Source organism: Pelophylax lessonae, assembly GCF_965119305.1.
Source record: "Pelophylax lessonae genome assembly, chromosome: 1".
Classification (NCBI taxonomy): Eukaryota; Metazoa; Chordata; class Amphibia; order Anura; family Ranidae; genus Pelophylax; species Pelophylax lessonae.
This window is the reverse complement of record NC_138768.1, coordinates 461,656,751-461,674,972: the sequence shown is the minus strand read 5'-3', so window position 1 is coordinate 461,674,972 and position 18,222 is coordinate 461,656,751. Positions and strand designations below refer to the sequence as shown.

The 18,222-nt window shown below is 46.3% G+C and overlaps 1 protein-coding gene across 5 annotated transcripts in view; it reads left to right on the top strand.

The window, feature by feature from the left end:
* Positions 1-18,222, top strand: part of FCHO1 (FCH and mu domain containing endocytic adaptor 1) — a 507,107-nt gene that overhangs the window by 34,359 nt on the left and 454,526 nt on the right. For all 5 annotated transcript variants that reach the window (XM_082267054.1, XM_082267048.1, XM_082267051.1 and 2 more), the window contains one exon: positions 17,522-17,618. In XM_082267054.1, coding sequence (XP_082123180.1) covers positions 17,592-17,618 — 27 coding nt within the window. In that variant the 5' untranslated portion in view covers positions 17,522-17,591. The remainder of the gene's footprint in view (positions 1-17,521; positions 17,619-18,222) is intronic.

The window sequence follows — 18,222 nt, the reverse complement described above, 5'->3', positions numbered from 1 at the left end:
CAGTCCTGGGGAGCTTAAGGCCTTAAAGTGATTCACAATTTAAGACCTGATGTACTCCACCTCCTTCTTGCATGAAATTGTTGGATATTATCTCCTTTAGTGTAAGGCCTCTTTCACACGGCCGCTCCGTTTTTTTTCTCCGCTCCGGCACTTTTTTTTTTTCACGGACACGGATGACACTTGTGTCATCCGCTCCGTATGTCCGCATATCATCCTATCCGTTTGCGGATGATATACGGACATAATGTATGTCTATGGGGATTGCAGATGTCAGCGGATGACACCGCTGACATCCGATTTTGCATCCGTTCCATTTTTTAAACGGAAGAAAAATAGGGTTCTGTTCCGTTCCAAAAAATGGAACAGAACTGAAAGGACACAAATCGGATGTCAGCGGATGGTCATCTGCTGACATCCGCAATCCCATTGACATGCATTATGTCCGTATATCACCCGCAAACGGATGGGGTGATATACGGACATACGGAGCGCCCGTGTGAAAGAGGCCTAAAAAGGACAATTATAATCAGAGTGGGAGGGTATTTTGGCATTCTGGCACTGAGTGGATTTGTGCCCCACAGTGCAAAGTTAGACAATCTGAACTAGTTTTTTTCACAGTAAAGGTGTTGGCAAGGACAGTGATTATAATATTGCTATCGGCTATAGCCACTGGCAATAATTGCATATAAAAATCCGACATTTTCGTGGTACTTAAGTCAATTGATGGATTGACTTGGGTACAATCGACCTGCCCATAGATGGGTAGAAATCCTGTTCCTAATTGTGCCTGTTCTGGCTATAATATACTGTATATGGGCAAGCCATAAGAACTCTCTATGGCTGGAGTCAGCACAAATATGGTATTGTGCATCCCATCAAGTACAAAGAGAAGGAAGAAGCAGTCTGGTTAGGAACTCCCAGGATATTGCCTTGAAGTCTTTAAATCATTTATATGACTGTTCTAAGAACAGGAAAGGAAGTCATTTGGGCTTGTCTTATTGAATTTAAACTGTTAGTCACCGAAGAGTCTGAGGGTTGCAGGTAGACTGATAAAATTTGATTAAATATTTCCAAATCTGGATCTGTCTGCTTTACATTTCCTTTCCTTTTTAGTAGGGAGAGTTTACTTTACAGACCTAATCTTGCTTTAGAACAGAGTCCAGCAAATAAGAAAATGTTGTTTTTCTATAATGTACTGCGGTGACTAATCTGTACATTAAGTGACTGCTTACTGTGGTTTTGCTGCAGTTTGCCCAAAAGGGGTAGATTGATCTGTTTTACCACACGAGTAGTAAAAGCAGTTATTTACAATTATTTGTTTTTTGTTCTATGTAGTCTACATGTTGCTAATCCATATGACTTTATAAATGCTAAGTAACTTCCAATTCAAATATCCCAATGGGGAAAGGGATTGATGCTCGGACCAGTGGTGGCTATAGCAGATAATATATTGCACTGTCCCAAATTGCCAGTAGTCAATGGCTAAGTTGCACACAAAAATAGAGAAGGTCCCAGAGGGTTCCAAGAGGGCATAGGACGTGAGGCTAGAGTGGAACCGCAGTCCGATATCCCAATCAAGAGATGGCTGTTGCTGGGCTGAACCTCATATAAAGTGAGGAAGTTGGGTAGCAAGCGGAACAGAGCACAAAATAACAGCCTACAATTCAATTGCAGATTCCAGTTGTCCTTCACTAGTCTCTTCTTTAAACTCATGGACATTGCTGAACAGAGAGGGGGCACAGTTAAGTATTAGGGGTGCTGGGGGGGGGGGGGGCTGCTATACACAGAAGGCTTTTTATCTTAATGCATAGAATGCATTAAGATAAAAAACCTTCCTGACTTTCCAACTCCTTTATCCACTTAAGGACCAGGCCTATTTCTGACACATAATGTTTACAAGTTTAAAATCAGTAATTTTGGCTAGAAAATTACTTCGAAAACCCCCAAACATTATATATATATATATATATATATATATATATATATATATATATACACACACACACACAAACCCGATTTCAAAAAAGTTGGGACACTTTACAAATTGTGAATAAAAACAGAATGCAATGATACTGAGAAAATGTATCATTTTAAGGGAAAAATAAGTTGATTTTAAATTTCATGGCATCAACACATCTAAAAAAAGTTGGGACAAGGCCATGTTTACCACTGTGTGGCCTCACCTCTTCTTTTTATAACAGTCTGCAAACGTTTGGGGAGTGAGGAGACAAGTTGCTCAAGTTTAGGAATAGGAATGTTGTCCCATTCTTGTCTAATACAGGCTTCTAGTTGCTCAACTATCTTAGGTCTTCTTTGTCGCATCTTCCTCTTTATGATGCGCCAAATGTTTTCTATGGTTGAAAGATCTGGACTGCAGGCTGGCCATTTCAGTACCCGGATCCTTCTACGCAGCCATGATGTTGTAATTGATGTAGTATGTGGTCTGGCATTGTCATGTTGGAAAATGCAAGGTCTTCCCTGAAAGAGACGACGTCTGGATGGGAGTAGTTGTTCTACTGTTGTTCTAGAACTTGGATCTACCTTTCAGTATTGATGGTGCCTTTCTAGATGTGTAAGCTGCCCATGCCACACGCACTCATGTAACCAATTACCAGGATGCAGGCTTCTGAACTCAGCGTTGATAACAACTTGGGTTGTCCTTTTCCTCTTTAGTCCGAATGACATGGCTTCCCAGTTTTCCAAAAAGAACATCAAATTTTGATTAGTCTGACCACAGAACAGTTTTCCACTTTGCCACAGTCCATTTTACATGAGCCTTGGCCCAGAGAAAACGTCTGCGCTTCTGGATCATGTTTAGATATGGCTTCTTTTTTGGTCTATAGAGTTTTAGCCAGCAACGGTAAATGGCACGGGGGATTGTGTTCACCGACAATGTTTTCTGGAAGTATTCCTGAGCCCATGTTTTGATTTCCATTACAGTAGCATTCCTGTATGTCATGCAGTGCCGTCTAAGGGCCCGAAGATCACCGCCATCCAGTATGGTTTTCCAGCCTTGACCCTTACGCACAGAGATTGTTCCAGATTCTCTGAATCTTTGGATGATATTATGTACTGTAGATGATGATAACTTCAAACTCTGCAATTTTTCACTGAGAAACTCCTTTCTAAAATTGCTCCACTATTTTTCGCCGCAGCATTGGGGGAATTGGCGATCCTCTGCCCATCTTGATTTCTGAGAGACACTGCCACTCTGAGAGGCTCTTTTGATACCCAATCCTGTTGCCAATTGACCTAATAAGTTGCAAATTGGTCCTTCAGCTGTTCCTTATGTACATTTAACTTTTCCGGCCTCTTATTGCTATATGTCCCAAATTTTTTTGGAATGTGTAGCTCTCATGAAATTCAAAATGAGCCAATATTTGGCATGACATTTCAAAATGTCTCACTTTCAACATTTGATATGTTCTAGTTTATTCACAATATAATATAGATAAGTTTATGAGATTTGTAAATTAGTTCAATCCTTTTTTACTGTCAATTTTGTGAAGTGTGACAACTTTTTTGGAATTGGGTTTGTGTGTGTGTGTGATATAGATAGATATTTATAAAATAGAAAAATATATAATATTTTTAGCAAAGACTCTGGAGAATAAAGTGGCGGTCGTTGCTATATTTTTTTGTCATGCGGTATTTGCACAGAGGTCTTTCAAACGTAATTTCTTTGTAAAAAAAAATACATTTCACTGCACTTAAAAACGAAACCGTATAGTTAGCCCAATTTTTTTGTATATTGTGAAAGATGATGTCATGCTGAGTAAATAGATACCTAACCTGTTACGGTTTAAAATTGCGCACACTCTCGTGGAATGGCGACAAACTACGGTACTTAAAAATCTTGATAGGCAATGCTTTAAAATTTTTTAACAATTACCAGTTTAGAGTTAGTGCAGGTCTTTTATTTTTTTTATTTTCTTAGAATTATTGGTCTTGCGATTGCGGAGATACCTCACTTGTGGTTTAACCACTTTACCACCGGAGGATTTTGCTGTCTTACGTCCAGGCCACTTTTTGCGATTCGGCACTGTGCGACTTTAACTGACAATTGCGCGGTCGTGCGACGCCGTACCCAAACAATATTTACGTCCTTTTTTTCCCACAAACAGAGCTTTCTTTTGGTGGTATTTGATCACCTGTGCAATTTTTACTTTTTGCGCTATAAACAAAGAGCGTAAATTTTGAAAAAACAATATTTTTCACTTTTTTTATATGAAATTCCCCCCCAAAAAATGTAAAAATCTAAATGTTTTAAAATTTTTGGCCAATTTGTTTTCTGCTACCTATGTTTGGTAAAAAATATCACAATAAGCGTACTTTGATTGGTTTGCGCAAAAGTTATTGCGTTTACTAACTAAGGGAAAGATCTCTGTCACTTTTGGTGTTTTTTTTTTTAACGAGTAATGGCGTCGATCTGCAATTTTTTTTTTTTTTTTTGCGGGACTGCGACATTGCGGCGGACAGATCGGACCCTTGACTGACATTTTTGACACTTTTGGGGGTACCAGTGACATTTCTATAGTAATCAGTGCTATAAATATGCACTGTTACTGTAAAAATGACACTGGCAGGGAAGGGGTTAATTTTATTGGAGAGGGAGGGGTTAATATATGCCTGGTGCTTACTGACTTGTGTGGGGGGAGGTGACTGAGTGACACAGGGACAGATCGCATGTTCAGCTATGCTGAACCCTGCAATCTGACCCTGCCTGTCACTTAGGAGATCCGCCCGCTCTGTTTACACAAGCGGGCGTATCTCCAAACTCGATTCCCCGACGATCGGGGAAGAGCAGCGGCGATCGCCGCTTCTCCTCCCCTGGCCCGACTCCCGCTGTGAATGAATACAGTGGAAGCGAGCCTCCGGCGGCGCAGGAGCGCCGCCCACAAAGGAAGGAGTCCATTGACGTAGTACTACGTCGCTGGACGATAACGAGCCACTGTGCCGCAGTAGAGGCACAGTGAGCTGTCGTAAAGTGGTTAAACACAATTTTCATTTGCAAGTGCGACTTACGCATGCGTTTTCATTTGTGCGCGAGCTCACGGCGACGGGGGCACTTAAAAAGATTTTTTTTCCTATTTATTTTATTGAATTTTTGTTTTTTTAGCACAGTTTAAAAAAAAAAAATCTGATCACTTTTCTTGCTGTCGAATCCGGCTTTGTTCGGGACTCCAACCAGCCATGCCGGCTGGTTGCACCGGTCTCATGGTGTCATGGGAGACCTGGACAGAGCTGCGGTGGGGGATGTTCCCCCGGTTGCTGGGATAACGGCCAAGTGGCTCCCGAGCCGCATCGGCTGTTCTCTTCTGAAAGCTGACCGCCGGCTCTAAAGAACGGTACCGGAATGATGCCTGCAGCTGCAGGCATTATCCCGGTACAACAACTTCTCTGAGCTGATGTACAGGTACGTCAATTCGTGGGAAGTGGTTAAAAAGAACTAGTCAAAAATTGAGCAGCCAGTGCAGCCCAGTATGATCATTAAACTAAATATTATGTCCATTACTGTTATGGATTTTAAATTTTTATTAAATTTGAAATCTAGGTATTAAAAAAAAAAAAACACATGAGGGTTGATTTACTAAAACTGGAGAGTGCAAAATCTGGTGCAGCTGTAGCTGTACATGGTAGCCAATCAGCTTCTAACTTTAGCTCCTTCAATTAGGCTTTGACAAAAACTTGGAAGCTGATTGGTTTCTTTGCAGAGCTGCATTCGATTCACTCCAGTTTTAGTAAATCAACGTCCCATGGTGTCACTGGTTTTTAGTGGCGCCAAGCAGGCACCAAAAATATTTTCCTTAGTGTGATGGCTTTAGGAAGAATGAAGAGCGATGCTAGTCTTTCGTACAAGACTATTATGCAAAATGTATTGTTACTGCACCACATAATGAAAATATTTTGTATAGCAATAAATGCATGAAATAAATGATAATTTCTCTCCGACAGTCGCCGCCCCTTCCCAAGTCTTCACCAATGGGTATTGACCTTTGCTCCGCAGGAGTAGCTAGGCAACAAGATTTGTTAATAACAAAAGCTTTTAGCATAGACACACCCCTAGGGGCTGTCCCCTTAGTCAATACCTCCCTGCACCAGCATTCCCAACTCAGTTTGATCTTGCCTAGCTTAGGAGTAGCAGGCTTTCCTGTGCTGGGGCTTCAGTCTCAGCCTTCTACCCTTTTTTGATTTTATTTCAAGTATTTCTTCTTTTCTTTACTAGCTGTTATTTTGTCAGCTTTAGTTTAGGGATCTTCGGATGAAGATGATCATGCGGAGCTGGGTCTCGGACTGGCCGCCCTGGATCCAGGGCTGAGAGCCAGATGGATCCCCAGCCTGCCATCGAGCGTTCAGCTATGGTTCGCCCTGGCGCCATGAACGACCCATCCCTGTTCGCTGCAGGGATGCTGCCTGTGAGGTGGCTACCTCACTGGACGCCATTCTGCGGTCTTGTGCTGCGGTCCACTGCGTCCTGGCTGCGGCACTCCCTGTCATCCTGATAGCGGTTTGTCCCTTGAGAAGGCTCCCCACGTCTTCCGGTACGGTAAGCACCTTCTGTGTGGGGACCCTTTGTGTGGGTGTCAGTCTGTGGCTGTGTGTACCCTCATGTCTGTGTGCTATGCGGGCTCCCTGTCAGGTCCCTGTATGGATGCATGCCTTTGTGGGCTGCGAGGGGGGGGGGGGGGCCCTCCCGCTCTGCTGTGAGTTCTGTGGGGCAGATTAGACAGACATGCCTGAGCAGCGACCGCTATTGCGGCCCGCCATTTCTTTTTGCAGTACTTGCTATGGATGGCCCTGTCCTGTACAGCGCTGTGATTTGGCGCCGATTGCCGCCATTTTGGCGGGCCGCGCTCGCTCGAGCACATGTCGGCGCCATTTTCTTGTGGCCTCGATCCCTCAGCCTGAGCGGCCATTTTTGCGGAGCCTTCATAGGCTATACAAGTCAGCCGGTTATTGCATCACTTCCTCTTTCTCTGGGACAGCGATCGGTGGCAGCAGCCTGTTTGTGCTCTTTCCAGGTTTTTCCTTCATTGTCCTGTCATTCCTTGCTCAGTGTTCTCTATCCCTGCAGGATCGGTGCATGCAGTAGTGTGCGGTGGGCTGCGCTCGCCGTGGTGTTAAAGGGACAGTACCCTTTTTTGCTTTCATTGCTGTGGGCATGGATTCTCAGGATTGCAAGTTTCCCCCCGCCCTGGTGGGGGACCAGGGGGCTGCTGCACCCCCCGAGGGGGCTGATCTGGCCACTGTAATGGCATCCTTAGTGTCTCAGGTGCAGATGCTGATGGCTGAACGATCCGCAAAAAGGGCCAGGTTATCCATTTCCTCTGATTCAGAGGGCGATGTGGCTGCTGGGGCTGGCGTGCCCTTCTCAGGGTCTCGCTCATCTCTGGACCTCGTGGGGTCTGAGGGGGAGGCGGAGGTGGAAGGGGTTGATACTTCTCCCCCTGGCTCGCCTGAAGAGCTTGCACTCATGGATGAGCTGATCGCCTCCATTAAGGATACTTTGCACTTGGAGGATGAGCCCGCTCCTCCTGCTAGGGTGTCCTCCTTTGGGACGCAAAGGACCCGCAAATCTGCGCAGGTTTTTCCCTGCCCTGCTGAATTCCACCATACGGTTAATGAGCAGTGGCGCAATTTAAAGAAGCCCTTTACAGTACCGAATAGGTTTAAACTGCTTTATCCATTTGCGCCATCCACCAACGAGCGTTGGTGTGTGGCGCCTCAGGTGGATCACGCGGTAGCCGTTTTAAACAAAGCTACTGCGATTCCTTCTGAGGATACCCCGGGTTTTCCGGGACCCTACGGACAGGAGGTTGGAGTCTCTTGCCCGTCATGCCTACATGGTTGCTGGTTCTATGCTAAAACCTATTTTTGCTTCGGTTATGGCGGCCCAGGCGGTTGCTGATTGAATGTACTTGTGTGATGCGGATTTGAATTTGGCTGCACGCCTGTCTGGCGTGGCGGTGCTCAACCGTCGCCTGATATGGCTGAAGAATTGGTCGGTGGACCAATCTTCTCGCAAGACGTTGGCGGATTTTCCCTACGTGGGATCTCGCCTCTTTGGCGAGGCTTTGGATACTCTGATTAAGGGTGTTACTGGGGGCAAGAGTACTCTCTTACCCCAGAATCCCAAGCACAAGTCTTTCCGTGGTAAACGGAATCCCTCGTTTAGACCCTCCCAGGGGTCCTTTCATGCCTTTCGGTCACAATCCAAGGGCAAGCCCTTTAAGGGCCAGGGCTCCCAGAAAAAGCCGTGGGCGGGTAAGCAAAAATCCGGCCAGTCCGGTTCCACAACCCGCGCTAGTTCCGCCTGAAGGGACGCCCTCACCCGTTTTTGGGGTGGGGGGACGTCTGCGCGGTTTCCTCCAACCTTGGCTGATCCGCATTCAGGACAGATGGGTTCAGGAAATCGTTCGATCTGGTTACAAGATCGAATTTCTCTCTCGGCCGGTGGGCAGATTTTTTCCCTCAAATCTTCAGCTGTCTCCGGAGCGTTTGCAGGATCTGCACCTGGCGGTGCGGGACCTGCGGACCCAAGGAGTGGTGGTTCCGGTGGTTCCGGTGCCTCATCGGGACAGATTTCGGGGGTTTTACTCCAATCTGTTCACTGTGCCCAGAAAGGAGGGCAAGGTGCGTCCGATTCTGGATTTGAAAGCTCTGAACCGCTTTGTGCGGGTGCGCAAGTTCCGCATGGAATCCCTGCGCTCGGTGGTGGCTGCCCTGAGTCCGGGGGAGTTCATGGCCTCCATCGATCTGAAGGATGCGTACCTACACATCCCCATCTTCGAGGGTCATCAACGGTACCTTCGATTCGCCATTGCGGAGGAACACTACCAATTCGTGGCGTTACCTTTCGGTCTCGCTTCGGCTCCGCGGGTTTTTACCAAGGTGCTGGCGCCGGTCCTGGCCCTGTTACGGGCACAGGGTATTGCGGTCTTGGGGTATCTGGACGATCTCCTCATACGGTCAACTGCCAGCCAGAGCCTGATGGCCGACCTGTCCACCACGGTGCAGACGCTGCAGGTGTTCGGTTGGACCATAAACTTTCCGAAGTCGACTGTGTCCTTCGGTTCGCCTTCCCTATTTGGGGATGGTTCTGGACTCTGTTCAGGCGAAGGTTTTCCTCCCGGAGGACAAACTCCGGACGCTTCAGGACGAGGTCGGGGCCCTCAGGGCCAACCAAAGCTCGTTCCCCTGGACATGCATGAGATGTCTGGGGTTGATGGTCGAGGCGATCCCCTTTGCCCAGTTTCACACGTGGGGTCTCCAGGCAGAGATTCTGGCCAAGTGGGACGGGCGTCCGCAGTCATTGGATCTGCGGATCTCGTTGAGTCACCGCACCAGACAGAGTCTTCTGTGGTGGCTCCAGTCCCCGGCAGTGTCGGGTGGCAAGTCTTTTCGTCCATTGCTGTGGACGGTGGTCACCACGGATGCCGGCCTGACGGGCTGGGGTGGTGTCCTGGGCAATCTGTCCGCCCAGGGGACATGGTCGGAGGAGGAGTCCTCCCTTCCGATCAACATTCTGGAATTGCGAGTGATAAAGCTTTGCCTTCTGCAATGGTCGGAACGGCTTCAAGGCCGTCCGGTTCGGGTTCAGACGGACAATGCCACCGCGGTGGCCTACATCAACCATCAAGGGGGCACCAGGAGTGCCCGAGCGGCTCGAGAAGTGGCCGACATTCTGTCTTGGGCCGAGACGCCCGTCCCGGCGATAACGGCAGTTCACATTCCGGGGGTGGAGAACTGGCAGGCGGATTATCTGAGTCGCCAGACCCTGGACCAGGGAGAATGATCCCTTCACCAGGATGTCTTCCAGATGTTGTGCGCGAAGTGGGGTTCCCCAGATGTGGACCTGTTCGCGTCTCGTCTAAACAACAAGGTGGAAAGGTTCGTGGCAAGGACGCGCGATCCTCAGGCAGACGCCTCAGACGCGTTAGTGGCGCCCTGGCATCAGTATCGTCTGATGTATGCCTTTCCACCGATTCAGCTGCTGTCCAGGCTCCTTCGCAGGTTAGCCTCGGAACCGCACCCGGTGATTCTGGTGGCACCGGACTGGCCTCGCCGGTCTTGGTACGCAGACCTCGTAAATCTGGCAGTCAACGCTCCGTGGCGCCTGCCGCTTCGGGGAGACCTTCTGTCTCAAGGGCCGATATTCCATCCTGCTTTACAGTCGCTGGCTTTAACGGCCTGGCTGTTGAAAGCCAGGTCCTGAAGGACAGAGGTCTCTCCCCTGAGGTCATTCCCACTTTGATCAAGGCTAGAAAAGCCTCTTCGGGAAAGATTTACTACCGCACTTGGAAAGCATACTTTGCCTGGTGTGAGTCCAAGGGGTTTTCCCCTTGCTCATACTCGGTGTCCAGAGTGTTGGCTTTCCTCCACACTGGAGTGGACCAGCGTTTGGCGTTGGCCACGATTAAAGGCCAGATTTCTGCGCTGGCCGTCCTTTTTCAGCGCCCTGTGGCGTCAAACTCGCTGATCCGCACCTTTGTTCAAGGGGTGCGCCATTTGACCCCTCCACGGAGGGAGCCTTTGCCTCCGTGGGACTTGCACCTGGTTCTATCCGTATTGCAACATGCTCCCTTTGAAAAGATCAGGGAGATCTCGTTGCCTCTGTTGTCCAAAAAGGTGGCCTTTTTGGTGGCGATCATGTCGGCTCGCAGGGTGTCGGAGCTGGCGGCTTTGTCCTGCAGCTCTCCCTACTTGGTGATCCACAAGGATAAGGTGGTCCTGCGACCTAACCCATCCTTTCTGCCGAAAGTGATCTCGGATATTCACCTTAATGAGGAAATTGTCTTGCCTTCGCTCTGCGCGAAGCCAAAGCATCCTAAGGAGGTTGCCTTGCATTCCTTGGATGTTGTCCGGGCGATCAGGGTTTACCTGTCGTCCACTGAGCCTTTTCGCAAGTCAGATTCCCTCTTTGTCCTTCCTGAGGGACCTCGGAAGGGCATGGCGGCGTCGGCTGCGACTATCGCCAAATGGATTAGACAAACCATTGTGCAGGCCTATGCCTTGAAAGGGAGGGTTCCTCCCTTTCCTGTAAAAGCGCACTCTACCAGGTCTTTGAGTACGTCTTGGGCTTTCCGGCATCAGGCTTCTGTGGCCCAGGTGTGTAAGGCGGCGACTTGGTCGTCTGTTCACACCTTCTCCAAGTTCTATAAGGTGGACGTTCAGGCATCGGCCGATGCCTCCTTTGGCCGTAGAGTTCTCAGTGCGGCGGTGCCTTAGGGACCCTTGTCTTGGGGTCCTTGGCTGTTGGGGTGTTTTACCCCTGGGTTACTTGTTTTTTCCTGCATTGTTGCTCCTGTTGAGCACGTTTTCCTGTTGCCCAGTTGGTTCTCTTACTGTGTGTAAGGTTCCTTTCTCTGAGGTGGGTACTGCGTTACTTTTTATGCGGCTGCGTCTCCCAGCCCTCAGGTCTACACTGCTTTGGGATGTCCCATTGGTGAAGACTTGGGAAGGGGCGGCGACTGTCGGAGGACGTAAGAGAAAACTGAATTTTTGTAAAATCTTACCGTAAAATTCCTTTCTCTGAGTCCTCCGACAGTCGCCGCCCCCTGCCCCTCTTTTGGGGTTTTTGTGTACTCTTACTGCTATGCTACCAAACTGAGTTGGGAATGCTGGTGCAAGGAGGTATTGACTAAGCACCCTAGGGGTGTGTCTATGCTAAAAGCTTTTGTTATTAACAAATCTTGTTGCCTAGCTACTCCTGCGGAGCAAAGGTCAATACCCATTGGTGAAGACTTGGGAAGGGGCGGCGACTGTCGGAGGACTCAGAGAAAGGAATTTTACGGTAAGATTTTACAAAAATTCCGTTTTTATAGCTTGGAAACAGTGGCTTAAAGTAGTTCATCCAAAACCTAACTAACTCTAAAACTAGCCCTGTAAAGAAAAATCCGCTATACATACCTTTTCTGAAACCGGTCTGGTCCGCTCTCCAGCGGCAAATGCTGTGTGCAGGAGACAGTCGACATGTCAAATTGCATGTCAAATCGGAGCCAATTGCTGGCAATGGCAAATGTAGTTTCTGTACTACTTTTGGCAACTTTGGGAGGTGATTTCAATAGACATCACACCAGACAGGAACCCGTACAGATGTCTGTGAAATTGCCCCTGAAGTTGCACTTAAAATGCCAGTTTGAAATCGTGCGAGTTCAGTCGAGCTCGCACTATTTTAAACCTGCCTAAGTGTGATCCTACACTAAATGGCATATCTGAATGGTCTGTCTTTACTCTTTCCCCTGTGCTAGCAGATTCCAGAACTTGCCGATGCTTCTGTAAATTTAGAGGATCTCTTCCTCTGTGTTATTGTATAGAGGTGCTTCAGTTACAGAGATATTCTGCATTTCAAATGGAAAACCCCTTTGACCAAAAAAAATAAAAATCTGCGGGGGCTAAATATTCATCGAAGTTTCACTTCCCTTTAGTGAAATATTAGTAGTGTTAGCAGAACTGTTTTTGTATTCTGTCACCTAACCCATTTCCTGTTCACTTGCTGCTGCTGCTGCTGCTGCTGTTCTATCCTGAAACATGCACCTGTTTGTGCTTTCTACTGTATGGTATGTGAAAATCAGTGCCTGCAGCAACCTGCTGTCCGCTATCACCTGGACTAGATTTCCGCATCTCTTGCTGAACTGACTTTCAGGTTAGATTTTATTTTCCCGTCTTCTGTCTGCCATGACCTTATTTAGTACTTCAATGCTTCTGTTGCCATGCCTTTCTTTATTAACTTGGGCTTGTGCAGCGCCTGCTCCTGCTTTTGTCTTTTCAGTTCTAAATTTAAACTCTGGCAAGGGAAAGACACAAATACACAAAGAATTAGGTAGACCAATTTGTATTAGTGTTGTGTCAAGTAAGTGGTGAACAATTCTACTGTCAGAACTAAATTATTCTGGGCAAATTATTGCACATTCCCCTCCCATATGTGTGCTTTTCCTTTTTCTGCAGAATGTATTCTTTTTTGCATTCTTTCTACACAAACTTCCATGTAAAGTGATCGTTGTGTGTGTTTTTTTTTTTTTTATTTTTTTAATAAACATGGTTTTCTAACTTTGCTTTTGGTGGTCACGTGGCCATCTTGGTATGTCTTCTTTTTTTAGGTTAGGTGGCTGGTCACCATCCTTCTGGCACTCACTTATTTACTGTCTATTAGCTGACAATGTCTTTAGGGCATGGGTGTCCAACCTTTTGGCTTCTCTGGGCCACATTGAGTGTAGAGAAATTTTCTCTGGCCGCATATAAAATATATACTATAGTTAAGGTATATAAGTAATAAAACGCCGCTGCACCCTTCATGTACCATATCTGGAATACTGGAATCAGTATACAGAGGATTACTTCTTCTGAGAGATATTAAAGGAACACTCTAACCACCATGACCAGTGATTTGAAGTGGTCATGGTGGTAGGAGTCAGAAACACTGCACATGCTGGGATATTTACAGTTATGTGCTGGGGGCTAGTTGCACCTCTAGCACATATGACTTAGGCAGCCAGAAAATGTCATGTCCTTATTCATACATGTATGAAGAAGGACATGACATATTATGACAAAATTCATACATGTATGAAGAAGGACATGACATATTATGACAAAACACAACTAGTTATTAAAAAAACATATTGCAACAATTTACACACGCTAATGAACATACCTTTCTACTTATTTTGCAGACTGCTGGTGTGGTTACTGCTGGCAGTTACTGCTGGTGGGTAATGCTGGTCATGCGGGTACTGCTGGAGGAAGCAGTGGCTGCAGTAGAGAGCAGAGCCGCTGCTTCCTGTATGGCTGCTGTCACAGGCAGAGTGCATTTCATATCCTACTGGAAGCAGCTGTCACTGACTGCAGACATCCTAAGTCTCCCGCGGCAGCTAGGAGATCGCACGGCACTTGCAGCCTAGTGCGTGCCCATCCAATGCAGCCTAAACAGTGCCCATCCAATGCAGCTTCACCAGTGCTTCCCCATCCAATGCAGCCTCACCAGTGCCCATCCAATGCAGCCTCACCAGTGCCCATCCAATGCAGCCTCACCAGTGCCCATCCAATGCAGCCTCACCAGTGCCCATCCAATGCAGCCTCACCAGTGAGTGTCTATCCAATGCAGCCTCGCTAGTGCATGCCCATCCAATGCAGCTTCACCAGTGTGTGCCCATCAAATGCAGCCTGATCAGTGCCCATCCAATGCAGCCTGATCAGTGTCAATCCAATGTAGCCTCACCAGTGCATTCCCATCCAATGCAGCCTCACCAGTGAGTGCCCATCCAATGCAGTCTGCAATGAAGAGAAAGGAGAGCCGCTAGATTACACAGAGCCGCTGGATTACATAGAGCGGGGATCAGTCCTGCCTCCTGGACCGGCTCCTATAATCGACGTCACCAATGTGCTGTCTATCATAGGAGCCAGTCCAGGAGGTGGGGCATGGTATGACCAAGGCCGCCGGGTAAGCAGGAGATACCCGCTCTGTTTGTAAATCGGCGGCACTCGCCCCCCCCTCCTCTCCGGGGCAGCCTCTGCCTACAGTTAGTTGGAAGTCGCTGTGGCCGTGCCCCTGACTCAACTTCCTTCCTCCCCAGCAAAAATAAATAAATTGTCAGGGGGCAGTGGGCTGCATTGCCTGTGGTTCTGGGCCGCATGCGGCCCCCGGGTCACAGGTTGGACATGCCTGCTCTAGGGTGAAATATTGACAGGTCAGAGGGCAGACAATGCTGTAAATTTTGAAGGGGTAGCCTAGTGGTGTTGGCCCTTGACAGGAAATAGGAGGTTAACAGCAGCACTGGCAGGATCAACTGGTAAAAACTTGGATATGATAGCACTGTTAATAATGGCAGGCTTGTGTTGTGTAATGGAAGCATAATCCTTATTTCACTAAATTTTGCATATTGCCTGGAATTGTCCTTTAATTATTTATGATTATTATTTTTTTTTTTTTATCAGACTTGCACTTTAATCTTGTTAACACCTTGTCTACCTACTGTTTAGTATTGCCTGACCAAGTTTTTAGATCTTTGTATTACAAATTATAGTATTTACCTGGTTTAAACTGGCAGATTATACACGGTAAGGCCTCATTTACACTGGAATTGTGAAAAAACCTGCATTTTTATGTGTTTAATGGACATTTCTAAACACCTATAAATGCATGTAATGATTTTCAGTGGTACCATTCATGTTTAACTACAATTGAAGCTCAGGTATCTCATTAGAAATTGGATTAGGAGGAACATCTAAACCCCTGGTGCCTAACCTGCAGTCATTTGGCACTTACTGTGTGGCCCTCAGAGCCCCCTCTGACCAGTGGTCTGTTTTGGTGCTAATGCAAGCCAATGAAGGAAAGATTTTCTTAAGAGCAGCTTTTAGTATTTAGTATTTTGGTTATTTTTTTGCACACTGTCTGTCTTACTGGTTTCCTGTGCTGCCCATCCCTTTTCTCTTTTTATGTTTTGATTTTTTCCTCTAACCTAACCTTCTATATTGAGTCTTGCTGAGAAACATGTCAAATGTGGCACATGTGATTTTTATTTTTTTTTTTTTTTTTTAAAGAGTGTCTCCTGAAGCATCTCTCCTTTTTTTTCCCAACACCTCTTTATGCTTCATGTACTCTAGCCTACCCTGGCAGCTCTCAAACTTGAGTTTAGGAGCTGCCAGGCATTTTTTTTTTTTTTGCCAAAGCTCCAAAACTCAACTCAATAAAAGGCAACGTGTTGATGTACACATAGGCTTTTAGCAGAGTTTAGGAGCTGCCGCATTTAGGTAAGCTTCAACTTCCCTCTCCTGACCGCAAAAGAATCGCATTTAGGATCAGATAGATTTGACCGCCAGCTGTGGGAAAACTCAAAACTGTGCCGTGTTTTTGCCACGTTTTGCGTTTCCCCACAAAAAATGTAGGACAGTGTACGTGGAGCCTAATAGCATGTTTACATTCTATGACCATCTCCTGTTGCATCTGCAGCATTACATTAAGGCTCTGTTCACACCATAGCGATCCGGTTTGCAGGCAGAATCGCCACAATTCTGCCAGCGACCCTCATTTGCAGGACGCTTGTGTGATGCCATTACTTCTTAATTGCATCCTGATTGCGCCACAATTTTGCTGCAACACCGTCTCTCAAAAGACGCTCCTGCTCGCACGTTGCGATTTGCTGCAATTGCAGCGCAATTTATTTTGGCAAAATCACAGCGCCATTGGGGTGCCACTTAAGTGATTGTAAAGTCTCGATTTTTTTTTTCCTCGTAAAATAACAAACACGTTATACTTGCCTCCTCTGTGCAGTGGTTTTGCACAGGGTAGCCCGGATCCTCTTCTTCTCGGGTTCCTCTTCGACTCTCCTGGCCCCTCCTTCCTATCGAGTGCCCCCACAGCAAGCAGCTCAGGGGGCACCCGAGCTAAGTCACAGCTCCCTGTGTCCATTCAGACACAAAGCCCCATCTTTGCCCTGCCCCTCTCTCTCCTGATTGGCTAACTGACTTTGAGCCAGTGGCACCACTGCTGTGTCTCAGCCAATCAGGAGGAGAGTTTCAGATGGCCGAGGAAATCGGGGACATCGCTGGAGGAAGATAGGGCTCAGGTAAGTACCAGGAAGTGTTGGAGGGTGGCTGCTGCACACAGAAGGTTTTTTTATCTTAACGCATAGAATGCATTTAGATAAACAACTTTCTGACTTTACAACCACTTTAAGAAGTAATGACATCGCACAAGCGTCCCATGATTTGGGATTGAGGGCAGAATCACAGCGATTCTGCCCGCGATCCGGATCGCTCAGGTGTGAACGGAGCCGTACTAAATATTGGCCCCTTTGTCAATGTCAGGAGCCGCACTTAAGACCCCCTATTTCAAGTAAATTGACCACTACTGATATAAAGCAGGGAAAAGTGAACTAGGAGGCATAAAGGTTGTTTATACTTACTAGGTATCTCTTCCTGTGTTTAGCAAAACTAAACGCAAGAGTGCCAGTGTGCATCAGGCCTAAACCCCTGTCTTCCTTTATACTTTCAGGACTAAGGGCCCTTTCACACGGGCATTCTGCATGTCCGTATATCATCCTATTTTCTTGCGGATGATATACGGACATAATGTATGTCAATGACATGCGATTTTCGTCCTTTCAGTTCTGTTCCGTTTTTTGGAACGGAACAGAACCCTATTTTTGTTCCGTGTAAAAAACGGAACGGATGCAAAATCGGATGTCAGCAGTGTCATCCGCTGACATCCGCAATCCCATAGACATACATTATGTCCGTATATCATCCGCAAACGGATGGGATGATATGCGGACATACGGAGCGGGTGACACAAATGTCATCCGCTCCGTGAAAAAAAAAAAAGTGCCGGAGCGGATCGCAATGCGGTCCGCTCCGTGTGAAAGAGCCCTAACTCTTTGTTTTAGTGTTTAATTGATTTCTATTTGTGTTATTCTGAAATGATGTTCTCATTTTTCCTCTCTTCCTGTCTCCCCCTCCTTTCTTTAGTATATGAATACCCATACAGTTCTGTTGTCACTAGTTCATTCTGTTGTCCTTACAGCGCTGTGACTGCTGACTGACCTGCTGTCATCACGGAATCTCCTTGTTTATCTCGGTCATTAGCATACAAGATGTCGTATTTTGGGGACCATTTTTGGGTAAGAATAGATGTATCTTTACATTGGAGAAACTCATCCATTCTTTTCTCCTCCTTTCCTCTAGAAGTATTATCTCAATGTATATCTTTTTTTTTTACCATACTTTATTTTGATTAGTGTAAATTGTTTTATATGCTTCAGCTGTTAAGCCTTTTCTTTTGGATTTCCAGGTAGCTATACCTGTAGTAATATTCAATAGGCAGCAGTATTCTTATATAAATCTTTTGCAATAAAGCATTGCATATGTTTTGTTCACCTCAGTTAGCCTATTTTAAAAGCTGATAATATGTTTTTAGCATTAGGGATGGTTTTAAAATAAATATTCTAGCTCTTTCTAGAGAAATTACCTTTACAATGTGGCAAAGAATAATACTAGTGGATTAGCAAAGGAGCTTCATCATTTCTGATATGTCCTTTTAAGGTGTTAGTGGGCAAGCCAGTTAGATTATAAGAGAACATATTTTGGAGATGTACCAGCTAGGTAAAATTAAAATACTTCTGAAGTTACTCTTTTAATGCTGTTGTTTTTTTATTTTATTTATTTTTTAGTCTCCACTCTCCAGCAACTATATTTTCTTTTTGCATTTTATGCAGTTTACATACA